Source organism: Pristiophorus japonicus, chromosome 11 (assembly GCF_044704955.1).
Source record: "Pristiophorus japonicus isolate sPriJap1 chromosome 11, sPriJap1.hap1, whole genome shotgun sequence".
In the NCBI taxonomy this organism is placed as follows: Eukaryota; Metazoa; Chordata; class Chondrichthyes; family Pristiophoridae; genus Pristiophorus; species Pristiophorus japonicus.
Window position 1 is genome coordinate 128,103,075 of NC_091987.1, and position 26,913 is coordinate 128,129,987.

A 26,913-nucleotide genomic window follows, 5' to 3' on the forward strand; every position below is an offset into this window, starting at 1 on the left:
CACTAAGGTGTTATGGAGTATAATGTGGGAGGAGGTGAGGTTAGTCACTTTGGTGGGAAGAATAGAAAAACAGAATATTTTTTAAATTGTGAGAAACTTTTAAATGTTGGTGTTTAGAGAGATTTAGGTGTTCTCGTATAGGAAACACAGGGAGTTAGCATGCAGGTACACCGAGCTAGTGCAGGAGGGCAACGACAGCGAAGAGTGACGTCATCAAGGTCCAGGTTGGTGATTGGAGTGTGGGCAGGTACAGCAGGAGCAGCAAGGTCAGAGCGAAGGAGCGGCGAGAGATTGTAGAGGGATGTGATCGGGGCCCAGGGGAGGCGTGAGTTCAGGGCCAGGAGCCCAAGGGCAGCACGGGCCAACCCACGCTGTGATATGTGTATGCACTAGGTCCATGCAGCAGAGCAGGTCTCCAGTCGTCCTGGTTAATCCTTGCCACTGAACCAAGACCTAGCTCTGTCAAGCCCGTGTGGTGGTTGGTGTGCAATGGCCACCCCACGTTAAAAAAAAAAAAAATCGCACAGGCACCTTCCACCCTTCAGGATGTAGTTCGGGTTCTTCATTGATACACCTGTGAAATCCTTTTTTTTGGTGTGGAAGCAAGCCATCCTCGTTTCGAGGGACCGCCAATGATGATATGATGACACCAAGCAATTAGGAAGACAAACGGCATGTTGGCCTTCATTGCAAGGGGGTTGAAGTACAAAAGTAATGATGGCTTGCTACAATTGTGGCTTTGGTGAAACCACACCTGGTGTACTGTGTACAGTTTTGGTCTCCTTACCCAAGGAAGGATATGCTTGCTTTAGAGGGTGTGCAACAAAGATTCACTAGGTTGATTCCTGGGATGAGAGGGTTGTCCCGTGATAAGATATTGAGTGGAATGGGCCTGTACTCTCTGGTGTTTAGAAGAATGAGAGGTGATCTCACTGCAACATATAAAATTCTGAGGGTTCTTGACAGGATAGATGCTGAGAGTCAAGAACTAGGGGGCATAGTTTGAGGATAAGGGGTCAGCCATTTAAGACTTAGATGAGGAGGAATTTCTTTACTTAGAGGGTTGTGAATCTTTGGAATTCTCTACCCTAGAGGGCTATGGGTGCTCCGTCATTGAGTAGATTCAAGGCTGAGATCAACAGATTTTTGGAGTCTCGGGGAATCAAGGGATGTATGATAGGGCGGAAAGTAGAGTTGAAGTCGAAGATCAACCATGATCTTATTAAATGGTGGAGCAGGGCCGGAAAGCCTACTCCTATTTATTATGCTTTTACATTCTAACGTTCTTGCCCAGAGTGATTAGAATGTGGGACATGCTACCACATGGAGTAGTTGAGGCGAATAGCATAGATGCATTTAAGGGACAGCTAGAAAAGGACATGAGGGAAAAAGGAATAAATGGTTTATGCTAATAGGATTAGATGAAGAGGAGGCTCGTGTGGAACCTAAACAGCACCATAAATCTGCTGGGTTGTCTGGGCTGTTTCTGTGCTGTACATTCTATGTGGAGGTCTGTAGAAAATTACTATTACATTTTTGTCCCAGTTTTAGGTGTGAGCCGTGGCTTAGTAGTAGCACTCTCATCTCTGAGTCAGAAGGTTGTGGGTTCAAGTCCCACTCCAGCGACTTGAGTACCAAGTCTAGGCTGACACTGAAGTGCAGAACTGAGAGTGCGCTGCATTATTGGAGGAGCCATCTTTCGGATGAAACATTAAACCAAGACCCTGTTTGTCCTCTCAGTTGGACGTTAAAGATCCCACGGCATTATTTCAAAGAAGAGCGGGAGAGTTCTCCCGGTGTCTTGGCCAATATTCATCCCTCAACCAAGATCACTAAAAAACAGATTGTCTGGTTATTATCATGTTGCTATTTGTCGGATCTTGTTGTGCGCAAATTGATTGCTGCTTTTCCTACATTGCAACAGTGACTATACTTCAAAACTTCTTGATTGGCTGTAAATGCTTTGAGATGTCCTGAGATAGTGAAAGGCATAATGTATATATAAATGCAAGTATTTCTTTCAGTTTTGCCTTTAGTGCTGTTTGTAGACTGCAGTATGATCATTTACCAGTTGTGCTATTTGTAACAGTTTATGAGATAAAGCTAATAAAATTTATATATGAGCATAATCTTGACGCCTGAAATGTAATACTTACTGAAAGAGCCATGTTCCTGGAAAGCTGCTATGGACACACTGGAATCCTAACAAAAATTACAATGTGTGTGAATAATTTATATATCTTTTAAATTCATACTTTTTCTCTTCACATCCCACTAAAAAAAAAGTTAAACATATACATCAACCTACTGGGAAGAAGGGTAGAAAGATGTAGCCCCTTAATACTTTCATGTACCACCATGCATCATTGATAAACTCACCAGACAACTACTGTCAAAATATATTATTTGCAGCTCTAATGGGAAGCTTAACTAAAAATATTAAGCATAATGAAGATTTCAAGTTCCTTCGCAACATTATAGCTAGGTTGCATCAACAATTTTTTTTGTAACCTCCTTATGTTGCCAATTTGCTCAAGACATTACTACTTCCTGGGCATATGGTTCTATGGAGTCCTGGCACCCTCAAGTGGCCATTCTTTATACAGAAGGCTGGACAGCGAGTACTGACAGGCAATTTGACTGCTGGGATCATCACACACAAAAATTCAATAATGTTCACACCATGTGCACTTCCAGAAAGTGTCACTGGTTTGAATGGCTCAACTATTCAAAACCTTCATTCTGTACAGAATCTGGGATATTTTAGACTTTATTTTCTCAATCCAGCTTTTGTTTTTTGCTTGTTTTTAAATATCTTCTTTTCTGTTTCTTATAAAATGTGCAAATACCATTATTACTCCGAGCTCTTTTCAAAAAAGTGTCAAAGAAATCAAAACTAGTAGCAGCAGTTGTGGGGATACAGAGCAGACCAAATTTAATTCAGCAACGCAGGCTTAAATAATAGAATTTAGCCCATATTATTAGTTGCATACCTATACAGTACCTGTAAGATTCCATCACCATCTGGTAAGTAGGAAAGACGTTTCTGGCATTTTCTGAATCTTCCATCTTAACATAAAAGAATGCAAAATTTATCCAATGAAGAATGTTTTTAAATTCAGTTGCTTAACTAATTTTTTTTAAAAACTTGATTGATTCCTGGTGTCACTAACTCATAAACAAGCTTCTAAAAGCAGTGAATGGTAGAAAATGTTTTCCTCAAAACTAGTCAAGAATCCACCCATTTACAACCTAATAAATCCCCCGCCGCACCCTCCCCGCCCGCTTCCCAATATTTCCCTTTCCAGTAAACCAGGAAAATGGTAAATTACCAGCCTGCCACATGCTCTTCCTCGTCCTTGAGTGTGGCATTATTGTGGCATCTCACACCACTGAACTCCCAACCTGAAGTATATGGCGCATAGACCATCGATCCTCACTACTTGTTCTGCCTCACCAGAATGTCAAGAGACAAACAAGCACCTTGCTTCACTTCCTCGCCAACTAGAACCATAAGCACAAAGTGCTGCCACATTAACTAGCACCACTTTAAGGAAGGCAGTCAAGTGGTTATGTCTACAATGTGTTCAATCTATACAGTATTTGCCATTCAAAGTTACTTTTCATATGCAAACAGAAAACCCAAGTGTATTGAGCTCTTTTGATACTCATTCACAGTCTGATTTGCATATAATTGTACGACAAACGTTAAGCGTCATTTAAAAAAAAAATCCATTTAATAAACTTCAGTTTTTGGAATTGCTAACACTTCAACAATGAATTGCTGTCGGGACCAAACTTTGTTTTTGTATTTTTTTACCATCTTTCATTTTATTGCTGATATTCTGTTTGAAGGTTTTTTCCCGATAACTAGAACTCTCTTCTTCATCACCAATGCTCCTGCAGCAGCCACTAGAAGTAGATCCACAGGTTGTCTTATCACTTCTATCATCCTCATAACCACTATGGTTTTTGCAATACAACCTGTAGGAAAGAAATTGGTTTGTTACAAGGGAGAGAAGTGCATCAAAATACTTAAAGACACACACACGCAGATACGAACATATGGCAGAGAAATAAGACAACAGCTACATCACATTCCTTTTTAAAAGGGCTGTCAGATATACAGTAGTGCACAATATGGAATAAAATTAGTAAGTAGTTGGAGAAACAGGAGTTAATCAGGGCAAGTCGGCATGGAAAGGCAGGTCATGCTTGAGTATTCATATAAAATTCTTAGTGAAAATAACACAGCATTGATTAAAAAAAAACAGATGTGGTTTATATGCAATTGATAAAGCATTTAACAAAGATAAAGACACATTGGATTATGGGGAGTGTGGCCACAAGGATAGAGAAATTGTAGGGGTAGGTGGTAGAAAGCAAATATTACATGTAAAAGGAAGTTTCTTGAAATGGAAAGGTGTTGTGAGTAATATGATCACGTGTTTATGTTGGGGACATTCTTTTTACTATATTCTGTATTAAAAGTCTTATATCTGCAAACAAGAACCCATTATAAACTCCTGCAGTCTTGTTTATTATGGAAACTATTTATGGAACCGAGTCATGCTGTAATTACAGCCTCCCACCACCCCCAATCCACTGGAGGGACTGCAGCACCATTTTTGGTAGGATGGTGTAATTACAGTATGATAGGCAGATTCCATTCTAAGGGCCAAAATTTGGCCCTCTCGGTTTTTCGGCGCACTCACATGACTTCCTACGATCCAAACGGTGCCAAAAAGATGTCCCGGGATTTTGGCCCCTCTGCCGACTCTCCCAGGGTTTGGCACGGTGTGGCGAGTCCATTGGGGGGGGGCGGAGCGAGGGCCCTGCGCCTAAAAGAGTACTGGCAGCTGTCCGCATGTGCAGTAGTAGAGCGTTCACGTATGCGCAGTTGCTCCTCACATAATTGTGATGATGCATGCCTGCAGCGTGGGACCCAACACATCCCGTCCCTATCCTGGGCCAAGTGGCCTGTCGCTGCCTTCCCGCGTGGAGGGCTACAAGAAACAGGTTGGTGCGGGGAGACATTTGATCGGGGGGGGGGGGGGGGGGCAGTTTTGGTCCGGCAGGGAGCAGAGAGTTTTGATCTGGGGGGAGGAGAGAGAGGAGAGAGAGGAGAGTTCTGATGTGGGGTGGGATGGGGGGAGAGGAGGAGGAGAGTTTTGATCCGGGGTGGGTGGGGGGGGAGGAAAAGCAGAGAATTTTGATTTGGGGGGGGGGGGGGGGCGGTGATAACTGCGTAGCCAGTAATTTTAATGAGCTTACTCAAGACTTTCCTTAACCCTGTTGATGAAAATACTTTCCTACGATCAGGAGGGACTTCTATTTTTTATTTGGATATTTTGAAAAAATTATGTAAATATGTTCTGTCTCTTTACTTCTTTTATTTTTGTAGTTTAAGCTTCCATGAATGCTTCTGTTGTATAGTAAATTAACTTTGCGAAGCTTGTCAGTCCTGTATAGCTGTTTGATTCTATTCACATTCCTTAGCCAAGTCATTAAGTTCCTACCTGCGCTGATTTCTTAACTCTCCGCAAGGGTTTTCTGTGCGGCCACAAGTGGCCACATACGCTGGCCTAAGTTAGTTTGGAGCAACTATTAGCTGTCCAAACTAGCTTAAATGGTCAAAATGGGCATCGGTGACTGGTAACGCCCCCTTTTGAAAAAAAAATCCTAACTCACTTACACTGGCGCAAATTAAATGTGCAGAATGGGGATTTTTAAAATACTCCAGAAAAATCAAGTTGCTCCAAAAAAAAACGGAGCAACTCCTCGGCAATTTGGGCCCGAAATGTGAGCGAAGTAATTTAATGGCAATATCAAAACTAAAATCAGAACGTAAGAGTTTAAAATGGGGACTGAGGTACCAGTCTTGGCTGATTTGTGCAAACTCATAGGAGATCGACTGGTACTTATAAATGATATGGACTTAGGAATGGGGGAGCAATTTTGAAATTTGCTGATGATTCCAAATTTGGGTGGGGGGGGGGGTGGAGGTGGTTCTGGCAAATTGTGAAAGACTGCAGAACAGAGACAGGCTAAGCTGGTCAATGTAGAGAAATGTGAAGTAAAACATTTTGGAAGAATAGGCCTCAACGGCCAAGATTTTATATGGAGTAAAGGAGCAGACGGGCCTAGGTGTGCAGACACACAGATCATTAAAGGCGACAGGTTATTAACTACAATTATACAGAGAACAAACAAAATCCTTGGTTTTACATCTAGAAGCACAGCAAGTAGGTAATGTTGAAATTGTACAAGACTGCGGTTGGAATATCGTGTTTAGGTTTTGTGCTTCTGATTATAGAAAGGATAAAACCAATGGTAAAAGCTCGGCTTAGATTCAAATAGGATGTTACCAGTGTTTATAGTTATGAAGAGACACTTGAGAAGTTCAGAATTTTTCACTGGATGGAAAAGGTTAAGGGGTGACCTGATACAGGTATTTAAGGTTGTGATAAGGTAAATCGTAATTAATTGTTTCTACTGCTTAGCAAGATGGTAACAAGGGGGCAGAAACTTAAGATAAATCACCAAAAGAATTGAAACAAATTCTTTAAGAAAACAATTTGGATGTGGAATTCTCTGCCACAAAGCTTTCTTTTAAAAAGGAATTGGGATAGTCTCATTGAAATATATAAAATACTGAGGCTCGACAAGGCAGATGCAGAGAGGATGTTTCCACTCATGGGGGAATCTAGAACTAGGGGGCATAGTTTAAGAATAAGGGGCTGCCCATTTAGAACTGAGATGAGGAGGAATTTCTTCTCTGAGGGTCGTACATCTGTGGAATTCTCTGCCCCAGAAAGCTGTAGAGGCTCAGTCACTGAATATATTTAAAGTGGAGATAGGCAGATTTTTGAACGATAAGGGAGTAAAGGGTTATGGGGAGTGGGCAAGGAAGTGGAGCTGAGCCCAAGATCAGATCAGCCATGATCTTATTAAATGGCAGAGCAGGCTCGAGGGGCCAAATGGCCATCTCCTGCTCCATTTCTTAAGTTCTTATGTAGTTGAATGAACTATATTGGGGAGCAAGCAAGGATGGGATCAGGTTAGGAGGCTTTTGGAGAAAAAACACTGACACAGACGTGGGCTGAATGGCCTGCATCTGTGCAATAATGTTCTGTGATTGTATGGGCACGAAGTCATAAAGCAGAAAGACAGATAGATGGACTTAGAAACATAGAAATTTACAGCCCAGAAGGAGGCCATTTTGACCCATCGTGTCTGCGCCGGCCGACAAAGAGCTGCACAGCCCTCGGTCAGCAGCCCTGAAGGTTACATATAAACCTATGAACAATGACGAAAAGGCAAAGAGCATCCAGCTCAACCAGTCCGCCTCACAAAACTGTGACACCCCTTATACAGAAACATTCTAGACTCCACCCTAACCGGAGCCATGTGATCTCCTGGGAGGCGCAAAAACCAGATAAAAACCCAGGCCAATTTAGGGAGAGAAAAAAATCTGGGAAAATTCCTCTCCGACCCATCCAGGCGATCGAAACTAGACCAGATCATCACCCTGGCCGAATTCTATTCCCTGCAGTACTTCCCATTATATCTGCGCCATCCAACAAAAGGTCATCCAATCTAATCCCAATTATCAGCTCTAGGTCCGTAACCCTGCAGGTTACTGCACTTTAAGTGCCCATCCAACCATTTCTTAAAAGTGGTGAGGGTTTCTGCATCCACCACTCTTCCAGGCAGCGAGTTCCAGATCCCCACAACATTCTGCGTAAAGAAGCCCCCCCCTCAAATCCCCTCGAAACCTTCCACCAACCACCTTAAAACTATGCCCTCTCGTAAAGCCCCCTCCACCAATGGAAATAGACCCTTACTATCCACTATGTCCAGGCCCCTCAATATTTTGTGCACCTCAATGAGGTCTCCTCTCAACCTCCTCTGTTCCAATGAGAACAAACCCAGCCTATCCAATCTGTCCTCATAACTAAGATTCTCCATTCCAGGCAGCATTTTCGTAAATCTCCTCTGCGCCCTCTCTAGTGCAATCACGTCTTTCCTATAATACGGCGACCAGAACTGCACGCAGTACTCCAGCTGTGGACTAACCAATTAAACAATTTAAGCATAACCTCCCTGCTCTTATATTCTATGCCTCGGCCGATAAAGGCAAGCATTCCGTATGCCTTCTTAACCACCTTCTCCACCTGGCCTGCTACTTTCAGGGATCTGTGGACAAGCACTCCAAGGTCCCTTTGTTCATCTAGACTATTACGTGGCCTACCGCTTAATGTGTATATCCTTTCCTTATTAGCCCTCCCAAAGTGCATCACCTCACACTTCTCTGAATTAAATTCCATTTGCCACTGTTCTGCCCACCTGACCAGTAGATTGATATCCTCCTGCAGTCCATGACTTTCCTCTTCATTATCAACCACAGCCAATTTTAGTGTCGTCTGCAAACTTCTTAATCATACTCCCTATATTCAAATCTAAATTGTTGATATATACTACAAAAAGAAAGGGACCCAGTACTGAGCCCTGCGGAATCCCACTGGAAACATCCTTCCAGTCACAAAAGCATCCATCAATTATTACCCTTTGCTTCCTACCTCCAAGCCAATTTTGGATCCAACTTGCCAGTCATGACCAGTCTACCATGCGGGACCTTATCAAAAGCCTTGCTAAAGTCCATATACACTACATCATATGCACTACCCTCATCGACCCTCTTGGTTACCTCCTCAAAAAATTCAGTCAGGTTAGTCAAACATGACCTGCCCTTAACAAATCCGTGCTGACTGTCCTTAATTAATCCTTACCTATCCAAATGCAGGTTTATCCTGTCTTTCAGGATTTTTTCCAATAATTGTCCCACCACTGAGATTAGGCTGACAGGCCTGTAATTGCTCGGCCTATCCCTTTTTCCCTTCTTAAACAAGGGTACTACATTAGCAGTCCTCCAATCCTCTGGCACCATGCCCATATCCAAAGAGGACTGGAAAATGATGGTCAAGGCCTCTGCTATTTCCTCTCTTACTTCGCTCAACAGCCTGGGATGCATTTCATCCGGGCCTGGGGATTTATCTACTTTCAAAGCGTTAAACCTCAATACTTTCTCTCTCACTCTATTTATTTCATCCAGAATATCACACTCCTCCTCTATAGCAGTATCTGCATTGCCCCTTTCCTTTGTGAAAACGGATGCAAAGTATTCGTTAAGAACCCTACCAACATCTTCCGCCTCCACACAAAGATTACCCTCATGGTCTCTCATAGGTCCTACCCTTTCCTTAGTTACTCTCTTACTCTTAATATATTTATAGAACATCTTGGGGTTTTCCTTAATTTTTCTGGCCAAGAATTTCTCATGCTCTGTCTTAGCATTCCAAATATCCTTTTTAATTTTGCCTCTTAACTTTCTAAATTCCTCTAAAGATTCTAAAGTATTTAGCCGTTGATATGCGACATAAGCGTCCCTTTTTTTCTTAATCCTCCACTCTAAATCCCCAGACATCCAGGGAGCTCTAGAATTATTTTTCCCAGCCTTTTTCTTTAAGGACACACGTTTGGCCTGAACCTTCCGGATCTCCTCCTTGAATGCCTCCCACTGTTCCGACACTGATTTACCCACAAGTAGCTGTTTCCAGTCCACTATGGCCAAATCACTCCTTAACTTAGCAAAATTAGCTTTTCCCCAATTTGGAACTTTTATTCCAGGCCTATTCTTGTCCTTATCCATAACCAACTTGAATCTGACTGAATTATGGTCACTGGCACCCAAATGCTCCCCCACCAATACCCCTTCAACCTGCCCAGCTTCATTCCCCAAAACTAAATCCAAGACTGCCCCCTCTCGTGTTGGGCTTGCTACATACTGACTAAAAAAAGTTCTCTTGAATGCATTTCAAGAATTCCGCACCCTCTATACCCCTCACATTAAATTTGTCCCAATCAATATTTGGATAGTTAAAATCCCCTACTATTACTATCCTATGGTTTTTAGACCACAGCAATTTGCCTACATATTTGCTCCTCTCTCTCCCTCCCACTGTTTGGACATCTATAATACACTCCCAGCAGTGTGATCGCCCCTTTTTTATTTTTCAATTCGACCCATATGGCCTCAGTTGATGATCCCTCTAACATATCATCCCTCCTCACCGCTGTAATAGTTTCTTTAATCAGAACCGCAACCCCCCTTCCCCCCTTTTTACCCCCCACTCTATCTTGTCTAAAAATCCTGCAGCCAGGAATATTGATCTTCCAAACCTGCCCCTCTTTCAACCAAGTTTATGTAATGGCTATAATGACTTGCATTCATATAAAGCCTCATCACGTTATCAGGACATCCTAAATGCTTTGCAAGAAATGGATTACTTTTGAAGTTGTCATTGTTCTGTAGATCACTACTTTTGACTTGTGCAGAAGTGCCGTTTTGTGTTTATGAACCAAAATCTGTGACTTTAAGTGTACCGTGATTGAGATAGCTGGCTAGAGGACATCAATTTACCCCTTAGTGATGGTACAGTTCAGTGACCACCTGGCATACCTTATACATTTTCTTATCTCCTCTATACAAGCATAACAGTACAAAGTAGTAAAACACAGCAAGCAAATAAAGGGATAGGACTAAAGACAAAGATTGAATCAGCCCTCAAGTGGTAAAATAACTTCATTAGAACATATTTCTTACGCAATCCAATACCCTGCAAGACTTTTGGATAAAGTGGTCTTTCAGATTTCCCGACAAGTGCTGGGAATTTCCGACAAGTGCTGGGGTTACACAAGAACAAGTAGGCCATATGGCCCCTCGAGCCTGCTCCACAATTCAATAAGATCATGTCTGAACTTTTACATCAACTCCACTTTCCCGCCCTATTCCCATATCCCTCGATTCCCTTAGTGCCCAAAACCCTTGCCACTGGACTAAGACCTAGCTCTGTCAAGCCCGTGTGGTGGCTGGTGTGCAACGGTCTCCACAAGTTGAAAAAAAATCCACGCACAGGCATCTTCCACCCATGGGGATGTAATTTGGGTCCTTCATTCGAAACACCTGTGAACTCATCCTTTTTTGGCGTGGAAGCAAGTCATCCTCGTTTTGAGGGACCGCCTATGATGATGATGATGATGATGATGATGCCCAAAAACCTATCAATCTCAGTCTTGACTATATGAATTGACTGAGCATCCATAGACTTCTGGGGTTGAGAATTCCAAAGAATCACAACACTGAGTGAAGAAATTTCTCCCCAGTTCAATCCTAAATGGCTGACCCCTTATCCTGAGACCGACCCCTCGTCCTCAATTCTCCAACCTGGGAAACAATCCCTCAGCATCTACCCTGTCAAACCCTCTAAGAATGTTATACTTTTCAATGAGATCACGTCTCATCCAGAAAATATAGGCCCATTTTACTCAATCTCTCTTCATTGGACAACCCGCTCATCCCAGGAATCAATCTAGTGAACCTTTATTGCACCCTCTCTAAAGCAAGTATATCCTTCCTTAGATAAGGAGACCAAACCTGTACACAGTACTCCAGGTGATGTTTCACCAAAGCCCTATATAATTGCAGTGACACTTTCTTGATCTTCTCACTACAGAAGGATTCCTGCACTGCCTGCCTCTTCCTATCTTTCCACGTGGCCACCCACTTGCTATTCTGAACTCTATCTGGCCGTGGAGTGACCACCTCCTGGAACTTGCGATCCAGAAAACATTCAGCCACCCGTATGCCCTGCAGTGAATCTATAGTTGCCCTTCAAGCTCAGTGTGGGTTCGAGCAGCTGGAGAAATTTCCTGCAAACATGGGCCTTCGGGACACATGAAGCGTCATGGCACAGGAATTACAGGCTACGGGTCTCGGCTGTCCCTCCATTCTAATTAGAAACTTAAAATAAACTCCTTAGATACAAGGTGATTATTTATATATTTGCTGTTAATTACATCCAAACTATACTGCTATTTTTCTATTTGTCCTCAAAGTGAACTAAACAAAGACTAAATTATTTTCTCGTGCTTAACATGAACCACTGTGATTCTAACACAAAGAACCTAAATATTGGATATCTAGATACTTAACCTAGATCATAGAAATGTACAGCACCGGAAGGAGGCCATTTCAGCCCATTGTGTCCACGCCGGACGACCAAGAGTTATCCAGCCTAATCCTACTTTCCAGCTCTTGGTCCATGGCCCTATAGGTTACAGCACTTTAAGTGCACATCCAAGTATTTTTTTAAATGTGATGATGCTTTGTGCCTCTACCACCCTTTCATGGAATTGAGTTCCAGACCCCCAACATGTGGGAGTACAGTCCCGCATTTCTGAACTCTTTTGCTTCAGCACGTGATCTGAAGTTTGGATTAAAAAACAGGAAGATTGGAAATTTGGATCGAAAGAGACTGTTAGACAATGTGGTGCATTTCAGTCATTGAAATGAATAACTGAATGTTAAACATTTGAGTACCTTGGAACTAAACGATCTTAAGTATAATAGCAATTCATGACATGTAAATATTTGAGTACCTTGGAACTAAACAATGTTAAGTATTTGAGTACCTTGTTATGGTGGAATAGTAATTCATGACTAATCGATGTTAAGATTTGATAACATCTATGTTAATACTATCTATGCATGCCGAAAACCTGTGTGTACAGTAATTCACATCATCTGTATGTTAATTATTTAAATGTACCATTTGTTATTATGCGAGGAAATGATCTGGTAATTCAGTAAGCAGTTTAGAATAGTGATTCAGAAAGTTGTTGCCGTGATTTCAGGACAATTATACATCGTCTGCATGTTAATTGTCTAAATTTAGTATACAAAGAAATGAGAGTTCAAAGGTTTTTTCAGTATAAAGATGAGAGTTTCACATCAGACACCACACACTGGAATCTCAAAAGGTGTGTCACAAGCAGCCAAGGAAATCGAAGCAAGCTGCCTTTGTGAAGTATCTCAGTAACTTTCATACTTGGTTTGTTTAGTATGAATGTTTAAATAAAAGACCCGATCCTGCCTTTACGACAATTGAGTGTTTGTGTAATTCGACGTTTAAAGCAACGAAGTGAAAAGAGCAAGACAGCCGTTTACAACACACCACCCACTGGGTAAAGAAATTTCCCCTCATATCTCCTCTAAACTTCCCCCCATTTACTTTAAATCGATGCACCCTGGTTGTTGACCCCTCCGCCAAGGGAAACAGGTCCTTCCTATCCACTCTCTCTAGACCCCTCATAATTTTATACACCTCAATCAAGTCTCCCCTCAGCCTCCTCTGTTCCAAAAACAGACCCAGCATCTCCAATCTTTCCTCATAGCCAAAATTCTCCAGTCCAGGCAACATCCTTGTACATCTACTCTGCACCCTTTCCAGTGCAATCACATCTTTCCTGTAATGTGGTGACCAGAATTGCACACAGTACTCCAGCTGTGGCCTAACCAGTGTTTTATACAGTTCAAGCATAACGTATTCCATGGCTCAACTAATAAAGGCAAGTATTCCATAGGCCTTCTTAACCACCTTGCCTACTACTTTCAGGGATCTGTGGACCTGCTCCCCAAGGTCCCTTTGTTTCTCTACACTTTTCAGTGTTGTACCATTTAATGTGTCCGTTGTGCACACAGAGGCTGAACTCCAGGACATAGTCGACGTATTTACCGAGGCGTATGAAAGCATGGGCCTTACGCTAAACATTAGTAAGACAAAGGTCCTACACCAGCCTGTCCTCGCCGCACAGCATTGCCCCCAAACATCAAGATCCACGGCGTGGCCCTGGACAACGTGGACCACTTCCCCTATCTTGGGAGCCTCCCATCAACAAGAGCAGGTATTGATGATGAGATCCAACACCGCCTCCAGTGCACTAGTGCAGCCTTCGACCGCCTGAGGAAAAGAGTGTTTGAAGATCAATCCCTCAAAACTGTCAATCCCTCAAGCTCATTGACGACAGGACCGTAGTAATACTCGCCCTCCTGTATGGCTCAGAGGCGTGGACCTTGTACAGTAGACACCTCAAGTCGCTGGAGAAATACCACCAGCGATGTCTCCGCAAGATCCTGCAAATCCCCTGGGAGGACAGACACACAAACATTAACGTCCTCGTCCAGGCCAACATCCCCAGCATTGAAGCACTGACCACACTTGATCAGCTCCGCTGGGCAGGCCACATAGTTCGCATGCCAGACACGAGACTCCCAAAGCAAGCGCCCTACTCGGAACTCGTCCACGGCAAACGAGCCAAAGGCGGGCAGAGGAAACGTTACAAGGACACCCTCAAATCCTCCCTGATAAAGTGCAACATCCCCACTGACACCTGGGAGTCCTTGGCCATTGACCACCCTAAGTGGAGGAAGTGCATTCGGGAGAGCGCTGAACTCGAGTATTGTCACCGAGAGCATGCAGAAATCAAGTGCGTGCGGCAGAAAGAGCGTGCGGCAAATCAGGCTCCCTGCCCACCCTTTCCCTCAATGACTATCTGTCCCACCTGTGACAGAAACTGTGGTTCTCGTATTGGACTATACAGCCAACTAAGAACTCATGCTAAGAGTGGAAGCAAGTCTTCCTCGATCCCGAGGGACAGCCTATGATGATGATGATGATGATTTAATGTATATTCTCTTGCCTTCTTTGACCCCTCCCCAAATCCATTACCTCACATTTATCTGGATTGAATTCCATTTCTCACTGTTCTGCCCACCTGACCAGTACATTGATATCTTCCTGCAGTCCGCAGCTTTCTTCTTCATTATCAACCACAGAGCCTCTTTTAGTGTCATCTGCAAACTTCTTAATCATACCCCCAACATTCAAGTCCACGTCATTGATATATACCACAAAAAGCAAGGGACCCAGCACTAAGCCCTGCAGAACCCCACTGGATACAGCCTTCCAGTCACAAAAACACCCATCAACCATTACCCTTTGCTTCCTGCCTCTGAGCCCATTTTTAATCCAACTTGTCACTTTGCCCTGGATCCCATGGGCTTTTACTTTCATGACCAGTCTGCCATGTGGGACCTTATCAAATGCTTTGCTAAAATCCATATACACTACATCATACGCACTGCCCTCATCAACCCTCCTGGTTACCTCCTCGAAAATTTCTATCAAGTTAGTCAAACACGACCTTCCCTTGACAAATCCATGCTGACTATCCTTGATTAATCCATGTCTTTCCAAATTAAGATTTATCCTGTCCCTCAGGATCTTTTCCAATAATTTTCCCACCACTAGGTTGACTGGCCTGTAGTTACTTGTTCTATCCCTTTCTCCCTTTTTAAACAAAGGTACAAACATTAGCAGTCTTCCAGTCCTCTAGCACCACACCTATAGCCAGAGAAGACTGGAAAATGATGGTCAGAGCATCTGCTATTTCCTCCTCTGCTTCTCTTAACAACCTGAGATACATTTCATCCAGGCCTGGGGATTTATCCACTTTCAAAGCTGGTAAGCCCCTTAATACTTCCTATCTCACTATGTTTATCTCATCTAATATTTCACACTCCTCCCTCATTGCAAAGTCTGCATCGCCCCTCTCTTTTGTGAAAACAGATGCAAAGTATTCTTTAAGAATCATACCCACGTCTTCTGCCTCCACACACAGATTTCCTTTATGGCCTGTAATAGGCCCTTCTCTTTCTCTTGTTATCCTCTTGCTCTTAATGTATTTATAAGACAGCTTTGGGTTTTCCCTGATTTTATTTGCCAACATTCTCTCATGCTCTCTCTTCGCTTTCCTGATATATTTTTTAATTGTACCCCTGCACCACTTATACTCCTCTAGAGTTTCTGCACTATTGAGTTCTTGGTATCGGTCATACATAGATACTTACCTTAGAATCATTGGGTTCCGTGGTTCCACATCTTTTGAGTTGGGCGTAAAAAAACGCCTTCCTCCACTCCATTGAATGTCTATCACTAAAGTCTCAGCTTTCACTCTGTGATCGAGTCCAATTGCTCTGTCTCCCAGATCTGTGCCCAAGCTCCACACTTAAGTGGAGCAATTCCTTTGGAAAACCTTGTAGTCCAGATAATCCTTTCAGAACTAAACTCAGGTTGAGCATCTAGGGTAGTTACGGCAATAAAAATCTTCATGTCAATGATTGGGTTCCGCCAAGACCACTTGGCTCCATATCTCATTGCAGCCTTGGTTCAAACATGGTCACAAGAGCTGAATTCCAGAGGTGAGGCGAGAGTGACTACCCTTGACATCAAATGCAGCATTCAGAGTGTGGCATCAAGGAACCCTAGAGCATTGAAATTAATAAAGACTGGGGAAAAATTCTCCAGTGGTTGGAGTCATACCTAGCACAAAGGAAGATGGTTATGGTTTTTGAAGGACAATCATTGCAAGCCTAGGACAATGCTGCAGGAATTCCTCAGGGCAGTGTTTTGGCCCAGCTGCTTTATCGATGACCTTCCCTCCATCATAAAAGGACAGAAGTGGGGCTGTTCGCTGATAATTGCAGTATTCAACTCCATTCGAAATTCCACATATAATGAAGCAGTCCGTGCCCGCATGAAATAAGACCTGGACAACATCCAGACTTGAGCTGATAAGTGGCACGTAACATTTGCAGCTCATAAGTACCAGGCAATGAACATCTCCAACAAGACCAAGCATAACAACCTTCTCTTGACATCCAATGGCATATCATCACTGAATACCCCACTATCAACATACTGGGGGTCACCATTGACCAGAAACTCAACTGGATCAGCCATATAAATGCCACGACTACTAGAGCAGGTCTGAGGTCTGGTATTATGCAATGAGTGACAGCACCTGACATCCCAAAGCTTCTCCCCCACCTACAAAGCATGTCAGGAGTGTAATGGAACACTTTCCACTTGCCTGCACGGATGCAGCTGCAGCAGCACTCAAGAAGCTCAATCCCATCCAGAACAAAGCAGTCCGATTGATCAACACCCCATCCACCAATTTAACCATTTGCTCCCCCAACCATCGGCATACTGTGATTACAGTATGTTCAATCTACAGGATACACTGAATTAGCTCGCTAAGGATTCTTCGGTAACAGTCCGTGCTAATATCTACCATCTAAAACAAGGACAGCCAGTGCATGGGAACACCACCTTCAAGTTCCCCTCTGTTAGAATATTTCGAGATGAATTAAATGATCAAGCTATCCCTACATCCTTTCGCTTAGGTTTTTAAGTGTTAGAGCAAATATGGGAGAAAGGGGAACTTGCATCTTGTCTTTATTTATGAACAACAGACAGCTTGAAAACGCAAGGTCACAGAATGATAAACACACAGGCTTATACTCTTATATGAGACCAGTTGGTGAGACACAATATACCACAGTAAAAGATAAAGGCCCCAAGTTTCGTCCCACGGTGAAAACGGCGCACCTCCAAGCCGGGCGCCTGTTTTTCGCGCCGAAAACTGCGCCTAAAAAAAAGTTCGATATTCTCGAGCTCGATGTCTGCTTGGCGCGGCGCGCTCTTCGCAGCAGGGGGCGGAGCCTAACATTCGCGCCGATTTTCTAAGTAGCAGGGGGCGGGTACAATTTAAATTAGCCTTCGTGGTGCCGGCAACCCTGCGCGTGCGCGTTGGAGCGTGCGCGCAGTCTCACACAAACATTGGCACTCGGCCATTTTTAAAACTACTGCAGAAAAAGTGAAGATTTGTTTCTTGGACCCCTGCAAAGGCTTGTAATCTAATTTTTTTTCATATTTGTGTGTGTGAGGGAGTACTGAAATCAGTGAGTTCAGCTTTTCACTGCTAAACTTGCAGAACCAGTGCTGCATTGGTGCATGCAAATTAAGGACTGTGTGTTTGGAGAAATAAGAGTGCCAATTCAACTTTGCAATGGATCAACGTCCACCAAGAACAAAGATGGCAAACCATTGCATAATACGTGGTGTTGACAATGCAGCACCCATTCTGCAAATTTAAATATAAAACTGTCCAAATGGCCTCAGTCCCCCTCACAGCTTGAAGGCTGCTGCTGTATCTTCGGCTGCCGTTGAGCCACTGACGCCGCCCCTAAAGCGTGGCCGAATGGCCTCAAGTACCATAAAGAGCTGCGTGTGTCAGGTATTGATTCTTCGGCTGCCGGCCAGCCACTGACGCCGCTGATATCCTATGGCCGAATGGCCTCACGTCGATCCACTGCTGATTCTTCGGCTGCCGGCCAGCCACTGATGCCGCTGATATCTCATGGCCGAATGGCCTCGGGTCCGTCCGGTGCTGCTTCTTCGCAGCCAGCCACGAAGAGAATGAAGGCCTGCCTCAAGCACTGCAGCTCAGCTCGAAGCTTGCTGCCGCTGCCGTCGAGGCACTGACGCCACACCCCTGCCTGACTCCAACACGAAAGGCCTGCGCCTGAAGCACAGCAGCTCGAAGGCTGATGCTGTTTCACACAGGTAGGAACATGGTTTATTTAATCTTCTTTGCTCATAAATTTTTATTCAGGTTGGATTTATTTGTATAATATTTGTATAAGTATAACTAAGGATTGATTGTAGAATTTAATGACTTCCCTTCCCCCCACCCCCACCCCCCCACCTCGTTCCCTATGCCTAATTTGTAACCTATGCCTGATTTTCTAAAGTATAGACAAGGTTTTTTCGAGCATACAAAAATCTTCACTTACTCCATTCTAAGTTAGTTTGGAGTAAGTTTTCACTCACGAAACTTTGAAATCATGTGTAAGTGGCCGGATACGCCCCCTTTTGAAAAAAAAATTCTGTTCCAAAGTGAAACTGTTCTAACTGACTAGAACTGGAGCAAACTAAATGACGAGAATTCCGATTTCTAAGATACTCCGTTCTACACCAGTTGCTCCTAAAAATCAGGAGCAAATCATGTGGAAACTTGGGGCCAAAGATTGGCCTACACACAGAATAAAATAAAGCTTGCAGATCAAAGGCAAAGGTTGAAAAGATTAAAAGCTGGGTAAACACCTAAATATATGGCCTTAGCTAAATGTGCAACTACATATTCTGTAGACACAGGTTGTGTTATAGTATAAGAATAGAACCTGTCTCCTCCAATGCAGAGCATTCTCGGGGTGGTCAGGAGCCACACAACCACGTGGATGGCATGGAGAGATGAAGCTGGTCACTTCATGCCTTGGAAACTGGGCTGTGTCGTTGTCTTAGGGGTCGGAGTGCTCTCAGAGTCAGTCAAAAGCCCACAGCCACGCAAACAGCTGAGACAACCAAAAGTAATCTCTCTGGGCCTGGGAACCATATTGTATTGTTTGCATGTCACCTCGACATTGTAGAACAGTAATCTAAAATCTAATGCTGTTAAAACCACTCGTGTGTGAATAATGAGCGGAGCTATTGTCGCCGGACTAACAACTCTTTGTTGCGACAGTAACCACGGGAAAGTTTGCCAACATCCTCCAAGTCACACACCATCCTGACTTGGGCATATGTCGCCAGTTCTTTCCCCATCTATCTTCATCAAGCATATATCCAATTCCTGTTTGAAAGTTACTACTGAATCTCCTTCCACCACCCTTTCAGGCAGTGCATTCCAGCTCATCATAACTGGCTGTGTAAAAGAAATCCCCTCATCTCCCCCTCTGGTTCTTTTTCCAATTATTGTAAATCTATGTCCTCTGGTTACCGACCCCGCTGTCAGCGGAAAGATTTTCTACTTATTTACTCACGTCTAAAACTCTCATAATTTTAAAGACCTCAAAATTATATAGTAGCTGAATCCTTGGGCCCAAAATTGATGACCTTACCGCCGGGTTACTCAGCAGTATTTCCTTGTTTTGGGCGGTTTTCCATTCGTTGGGAGTTTCACCAAGGCCTTACGCCGGCGGTTTCAAAATACCACTGGGGAGTGGACCGCCGGCGTGCAACGCTCGGAAAACCTCCACTCCCACCAGAGTTTGGTGGAAGCGGTGCTCCGTGCTTCTTGAAAAGAAAAACGCCCAGTTGGACCAGCCTTTCGATGGACGGTAAGTATGAAACCCTGCAAAAAAAGGTAAGTGAAATTTTTTTTTCTAATTCTTTTGCAGCGATTCAGTGGAAAAGGGTCCTCTGAATGTTTTCCGATGTTTTACTTTTAAAAAAAAAAAAAAAATTATTTTGTGTGTTTTCTAAGCCGACTCTAGCCTTGGACTTAATTTGACCAGGACAGTCGAGAATCCACGTGCAATGCCCATTTTTCCCGCCAGGCATATTTTCCCCCCAAACTTCCACCCAAAGTATCGTCAGGATCTTAGTGGTCTTTTCAACAGTAAATGGGCGGAACCTGCCTTTGAATGGTTACAGCACACAAGGCGGCAATTTGGCCCATCGAGTCCCACTCCCCCAGCCTTTCCCCATAGCCCTGCAAATTTTTTTCTTTCCAGGTACATATTCAACTCCTGTTTGAAAGCAGTGATTGAGTCTGCCTCCACCACCCTTTCAGGCAGTGCATTCCAGTTCCTAACCACTCGCTGTGTAAAATAGTTTTTTCTTATGTCACCTTTGGTTCTTTTCCCAAATACCTTAAATCTGAATACTCTTGGTTCTTGACCCTTCTGCCAATGGGAACAGTTTCTCTCTATCTACTCTGTCCAGACCCCTCATGATTTTGAACACCTCTATCAAATCTCCTCTCAATCTTCTCTGCTCCAAGGAGAACAACCCTAGCTTCTCCAGTCTATCCACGTAACTGAAGTCCCTCATCCCTGGAATCATTCTCGAAATCTTTTTTGCACCCTCTCTAAGGTCTTCATATCCTTCCTAAAGTGCGGTGTCCAGAATTTGACACAATACTCCAGTTGAGGCTGAACCAGTGTTTTATACAGGTTCATCATAATTCCCACACTTTTGTACTCTATACCTCTATTCATGAAGCCCAGGATCTCATAAGCTTTTTTAACCGGTTTCTCAACCTACCCTGCCACCTTCAACAATTTGTGCATATATGCCCCGAGGTCTCTCTGTTCATAAGCCCCTTTAGAATTGTACCCTTTAGTTTATATTTCTTCTCGTTCTTTCTCCAAAAATATATTACTATTCTGCGTTAAATTTCATCTGCCACGTGTCCGCCCATTTCAGCAGCCTGCCTATGTCCTCTTGAAGTCTATCACTATCCTCCTCACTGTTCAGTATACTTCCAAGTTTTGTGTCATCTGCAACTTTTGAAATTGTGTCCTGTACACCTACTTCCAAGTCATTAATATACATCAAGAAAAGCAGTAGTCCTAGAACTGACCCCTGGGGAACACCATTGTGTAAACCTTAATTATTATCCCAAGGGCTCTGGCCAGCAAATTACAGCAATGCTACTCCTTGATGATCTTTCATTACCATTTTCAGCTGCTGCCTGTACCAGTCTGTGGCTGGACTCTATACTACATGCTGTAACGGGCATTTACTGAACCTGTGACAGATCAAAGTCCCATCCACATGGACTGCAGCCGTTCCAGGTACCTTCTCAACTAAAACCTTGCCAGCAACATCCACATTCCAAAAATGAAAAAATGTAAATGTGCCAGAGGACAAGGTCTGAAAGCAATGTTTACAATTCTAAGCTTGCTGCCTATAGTTCTACAGTGAAACACATTATTTTTAAAAACAAAACATATTACAATTTCTTCCTGTGAGATGGAAGAATAAAGCCATGGTTCATGATAAAGCTGTAATATACAACAATGGTAGAAAAGACTATTTGGAGTAAGGCTATTGGATGGACCCAAACTTTTTGGTCTTCCCTCCCCCACATGATCAAATGAGGAGAAATTCAAGTAACCATTATCAAAAAGAAGACTTGTATTTCTAGTGCCTCTGATGACCTCAGGACATCCCAAAGCACTTTACAGCCAATGAAGCACTTTTGAAGTGTAGTCACTGTTGTAATGTAGGAAATGCAGCAGTCAATTTACATACAGCAAGGCCCCACTAATGGCAATGTGATAATGATCAGATAATCTATTTTAATGATGTTGGTTGAGGGATACATATTGGCCAGGACAACAAGGAGAATTCTCCTGCTCTTCTTTGAAATAGTGCCATGGGATCATTTACATCTATCCAAGAGAGCAGATGGGGCCTCGGTTTAACATTTCATCCAAAAGACAACACCTCTGACAATACAGCTCTCCGTCAGTACGGCACTGAAGTATCAGCCGAGATTATGTGCTCAATTCTATGGATAAATTTAAATATTACATTTACAGATCAATAGCTTTCACACCTGTCAACTCCTGCGTCAATGTTCTTAATGAATTTTACGCTGTCGGATGGTGCACAACGCAAGTGGTAAGTCTTCGTGGAGCTCTTATCTTCACAGTCCATGTCAGCTTCTGTCCGACTGCAAAAAGAGCCTTTCTGTGAAAATAAAGCAGTTCCACTTGTGTAAAAATAGACACTCTCTTCACAAGGTTTTGAACATTTCTGAGCAATGGTCACTTTTTCATATGGAAAACAGAAAATGACAACAGGAATCAACTGTGCTGGTCAGAGATAAAAGCCAAGTTGAAAAATCATTAAAGAAAAAAAACATAAAATATTAACTTACAAGCAAATTAAATGAAAAGTACAATTCTGATATTAAGATTAATAATAAATTTAAACACAGTGGTTGTTATCCTCCTGCACGTTTGAAGATTTAGCCTTTTGACTGTGAGATTCCATGATTCTAACCTGAGAGGCTGTCTTTCGGCTATAGGTATGTTGCTTCCTTGGTGGTTTCAGCTCATTTTCTTTTGGTTGTGCAGTGTCCTCAACGTCTTCAGCACTTTCAACAGAGCTGTCTGAACCAAACATTCCACACTTCAAGGAAATGGCAAGAACTCCATTTTACAAGATCTTTTCTGTACTCAGCAGTTTTATTTATTTGATCAATCTGCAGTTCTGAATTCCAAAGACTAACACTTTGCTAGGTAAAGTCCATAAGGTATTGGATCCTCATAGATGACAAACTTGATCCCAATGCTGGATTCTGCCCTTGGACTGTTGTTCTGAAAAAATTGTTAACCTTATCCTGATTCTTAATCCTGATCACTATTGATCATGTATCTCAAGGCTGAAGTAGGCCTCCTTCCATATTTCAAAACTTGATTTCAATCTACCCAATATCCTTAAAGACAGTAAGCTTCCATCAAGTTTAAAATCAGACCACTTCGATATTTTTAAATAACTCCTTCCTTTGACAAATCAGATTCACTTTTCGGTATTTTATTGTAATAATTAAATTAGATTAATTTTAAACCATGCTTTATACAAGTAAAGAACACAGCAAGTTATAAAAATATGAGCCATAACAGTTGGATGGTCAGAGAAGACGTGGAGACATCAATTCTTCAAATAAAGTACTGATTTATCTTGTATATCCTACCGAATGTGTTTCAAAGCCAGTTTTACATTTGAGAAGAATGCTTTCCCAAACCCATTCACAGCATTTTTAATCCCATTGATACAGAATGCCACAGCTATACAACAAAAAGGCACTGCCTTGCAGTAATATATGTTGGTTCTTAGAAGAATGAGAACATAATTAGGAGCCGGAGTAGGCCATGCGGCCCCTCGAGCTTGCTCCGCCATTTAATACAATCATGGCTGATCCGATCATGGACTCAGGTCCACTTCTCTGTCCGCTCCCCATAATCCCTTATCGGTTAAGAAACTGTCTATCTCTGTCTTAAATCTACTCAATGACCCAGCTTCCACGGGGAGGCAGCGAATTCCACAGATTCACAACCCTCAGAAGAAATTCCTCCTCATCTCAGTTTTAAATGGGCGGCCCCTTATTCTAAGATTATGCCCCCGAGTTCTAGTCTCCCCCATCAGTGGAAACATCATCTCTACATCCACCTTGTCAAGCCCCCTCATAATCTTATACGTTTCGATAAGATCACCTCTCATTCTTCTGAATTCCAATGAGTCGAGGCCCAACCTACTCGACCTTTCCTCATAAGTCAACCCCCTCATTTCCGGAATCAACCTAGTGAACCTTCTCTGAACTGCCTCCAAAGCAGTTCATAAATATGGAAACCAAAATTGCACACATTATTCCAGGTGTGGCCTCACAAATACCTTGTATAACTGTAACAAGACTTCCTTGCTTTTATACTCCATCCTCTTTGCAATAAAGGCCAAGATTCCATTGGCCTTCCTGATCACTTGCTGTACCTGCATACTAACCTGTGTTTCATGCACAAGTACCCCCAGGTCCCACTGTACTGCAGCACTTTGCAATTTTTCTCCATTTAAATAATAACGTGCTCTTTGATTTATTTTTTTTCTGCCAAAGTGCATAACCTCACACTTTCCAACATTATATTCTATCTGCCAAATTTTTGCCCATTCATTTAGCCTGTCTATGTCCTTTTGCAGGTTTTTTGTGTCCTCCTCACACATTGCTCTTCCTCCCATCTTTGTATCGTCAGCAAACTTGTACAAACATGTACAAAACTCTTACACTGGATTTCTGATAAAGCATCTTGGGGCTGGATATATCCACAAAGAATATGATTGTTGTGAGATTGTAACTGATACTTGTCACCATGCGTGAATTCCAAGAACCAGCCACATCTTCCGTATCTCCAAATTGATTTTCGGAGGTAGAAGGTACTAACTTTAGTTCATGGGAAACCTCCAAAAACAAGCAGGCTGTTGGAACAGCAATTCACATTCCATAAAGGCAAGGAGTTAGAAAACATAAGTCACTGCAAATGGACCATTCTGTGCACCATAAACCTAGGTTACCACAGTACCTGAAGGACAATTCAAATAACTGAGGCACTTTCCCCAACTGCACCAGTCACAAGCGGTTTCCATGCCTTGGCAAGTACAAGCCTCAATCAAGACCAAGAAAGCAACAGTAGACAATAAAGGTAAAAGAAAATTGCAAATATTGCATATCCAAAATAAAAACAGAAAATCCGTCTACTTCCACAAATGCTTTATCACAGCTCTAGACATTGACTGCTCCAACATATTTGGCAATGATTGTACTTGGAAATCTCAGAGCTACTTGCATTATCTGCAGATATCTTAAGAAAAAAAGTTACATTGGTATTGTCTTAAAAATGATTACATCACTGCATGAATAATTTTGGTATTGACATCTTGCTATACGCATTGTAATCTAAAAAAGGATATTGACCTGGATATTTGGAATGTTCAGCTATAGTTTTAATTTTTTGTACCCAAACACAATCTTCCCTCCCAGGCCACAAACCTTCCCTCCCCTTCTCTCCTATACAATGTGACTGAGATCAGCAATTTAACAAAACTGGGGCGGGGGGAAGAAAGTGATCAAATTTACCATCCCTTCCCACTCTGACTTTATGCCACCTTTTTAAAAAATTATTCCTTCCGGGATGTGGACGTCTCTGGCAAGGCCGGCATTTATTGCCCATCCCTAAATGCCGTTGAGAAGGTGGTGGCGAGCCGCCTTCTTGAACCGCTGCAGTCCTTGTGGTGAAAGAATTCCCACAGAACTGTTAGGGAGTTCCAGGATTTTGACCCAGCAACGATGGCGATATATTTCCAAGTCAGGATGGTGTGTAACTTGGACGAAAACTTGCAGGTGATGGTGCTCCCGTGCGCTTGCTGCTCTTGTCCTTCTAGGTGATAGATGTTGCACGTTTGGGAGGTGCTGCAATGCATCTTGTAGATGGCACACACTGCAGTCATGGTGCACCGGTGGTGGAGGGAGTGAATTTTGAAGGTGGTGGATGGGGTGCTTTGTCGTGGATGGTGTCGATTGTTGTTGGAGCTGCACTCATCCAGGCAAGTGGAGAATCTTCCATCACACTCCTGACTTTTTGCCTTTTAGATGGTGGAAAGGCTTTGGGGAGTCAGAAGGTGAGACACTCGCCGCAGAATACCGAGCTTCTGACCTGCTTTTGTTGGTTGGTCCAGTTAAATTTCTGGTCAATGGTGACCACCAGGATGTTGATGTTAGGGGACAGGCAATGGTAATGCTATTGAATATCAAGGAGACGTGGTTAGACTCTCGCTTGTTGGAGATAGTCATTGCCTGGCACTTGTGTGGCGGGAATGTTACATGTCACTTATCAGCCCAAGCCTGAATGTCATCCAGGTCTTGTTGCATGCTGGCATGGACTGCTTCAATTTCTGAAGAGTTGCAAATGGAACGGAACACTGTGCAATCATCGGCGAACATCCTCACTTCTGATCTTATGATGGAGGGAAGGTCATTGATGAAGCAGCTGAAAATGGTTGGGCCTAGGACACTGCCCCAAGGAACTCCTGCATCAATGTCCTGGGGCTGGGATAATTGACATCCAACAACCACAACCATTTTCCTTTGTGCTAGGTAGGACTCAAGCCAGTGGAGAGTTTCCCCCCCCCCCCCCGATTCCCATTAACTTCAAATTTTCTAGGGCTCCTTGATGCAACGCTCGGTCAAATGCTGCCTGGATGTCATGGGCAGTCATTCTGACCTCACCTCTGGAATTCAGCTCTTTTGTCCATGTTTGGACAATAGCTGTAATGAGGTCTGGAGCTGAGTGGTTCTGATGGAACCCAAACAGAGCATTGGTGAGCAGGCTATTGGTGAGTAAGTGCCACTTACTGTTGACAATGTCTTCCATCACTTTGCTGATGATTGAGAGCAGACTGATGGGGCGGTAGTTGGCCCATTGGATTTGTCCTGCTTTTTGTGGACAGGACATATCTGGGCTGTACTGGAACAACTTGGCTAGAGACGTGGCTAGTTCTGGAGCACAGGTCTTCAGCCAGACAGCCGGAATGTTGTCAGAGCCCACAGCCTTTGCTGTATCCAGTGCGCTCAGCCGCTTCTTGATTTCACGTGGAGTGAATCGAATTGGCTGAAGACTGGCTTCTGTGATGATGAGGACCGCAGGAGGAGGCCAATATGGATCCACTCGGCCCTTCTGGCTGAAGATGGTTGCAAACGCTTCAGCCTTGTCTTTTGCACTTGCGTACTGGGCTCCGCCATCACTGTGGATGGGGATATTCATGG

At 43.3% G+C, this 26,913-nt stretch overlaps 1 protein-coding gene across 1 annotated transcript in view; it reads right to left on the minus strand.

Moving 5' to 3' along the window:
- The window catches only part of LOC139275581 (uncharacterized), a 276,054-nt gene that overhangs the window by 226,285 nt on the left and 22,856 nt on the right, over window positions 1–26,913 (minus strand). Inside the window, exons 6-10 of the mRNA XM_070892751.1 lie at window positions 22,602–22,711; window positions 22,153–22,286; window positions 3,821–3,984; window positions 3,005–3,069; window positions 2,157–2,202 (exon numbers count right to left, since the gene is read on the minus strand). Of these exons, the coding sequence (XP_070748852.1) occupies window positions 2,157–2,202; window positions 3,005–3,069; window positions 3,821–3,984; window positions 22,153–22,286; window positions 22,602–22,711 (519 nt within the window). The remainder of the gene's footprint in view (window positions 1–2,156; window positions 2,203–3,004; window positions 3,070–3,820; window positions 3,985–22,152; window positions 22,287–22,601; window positions 22,712–26,913) is intronic.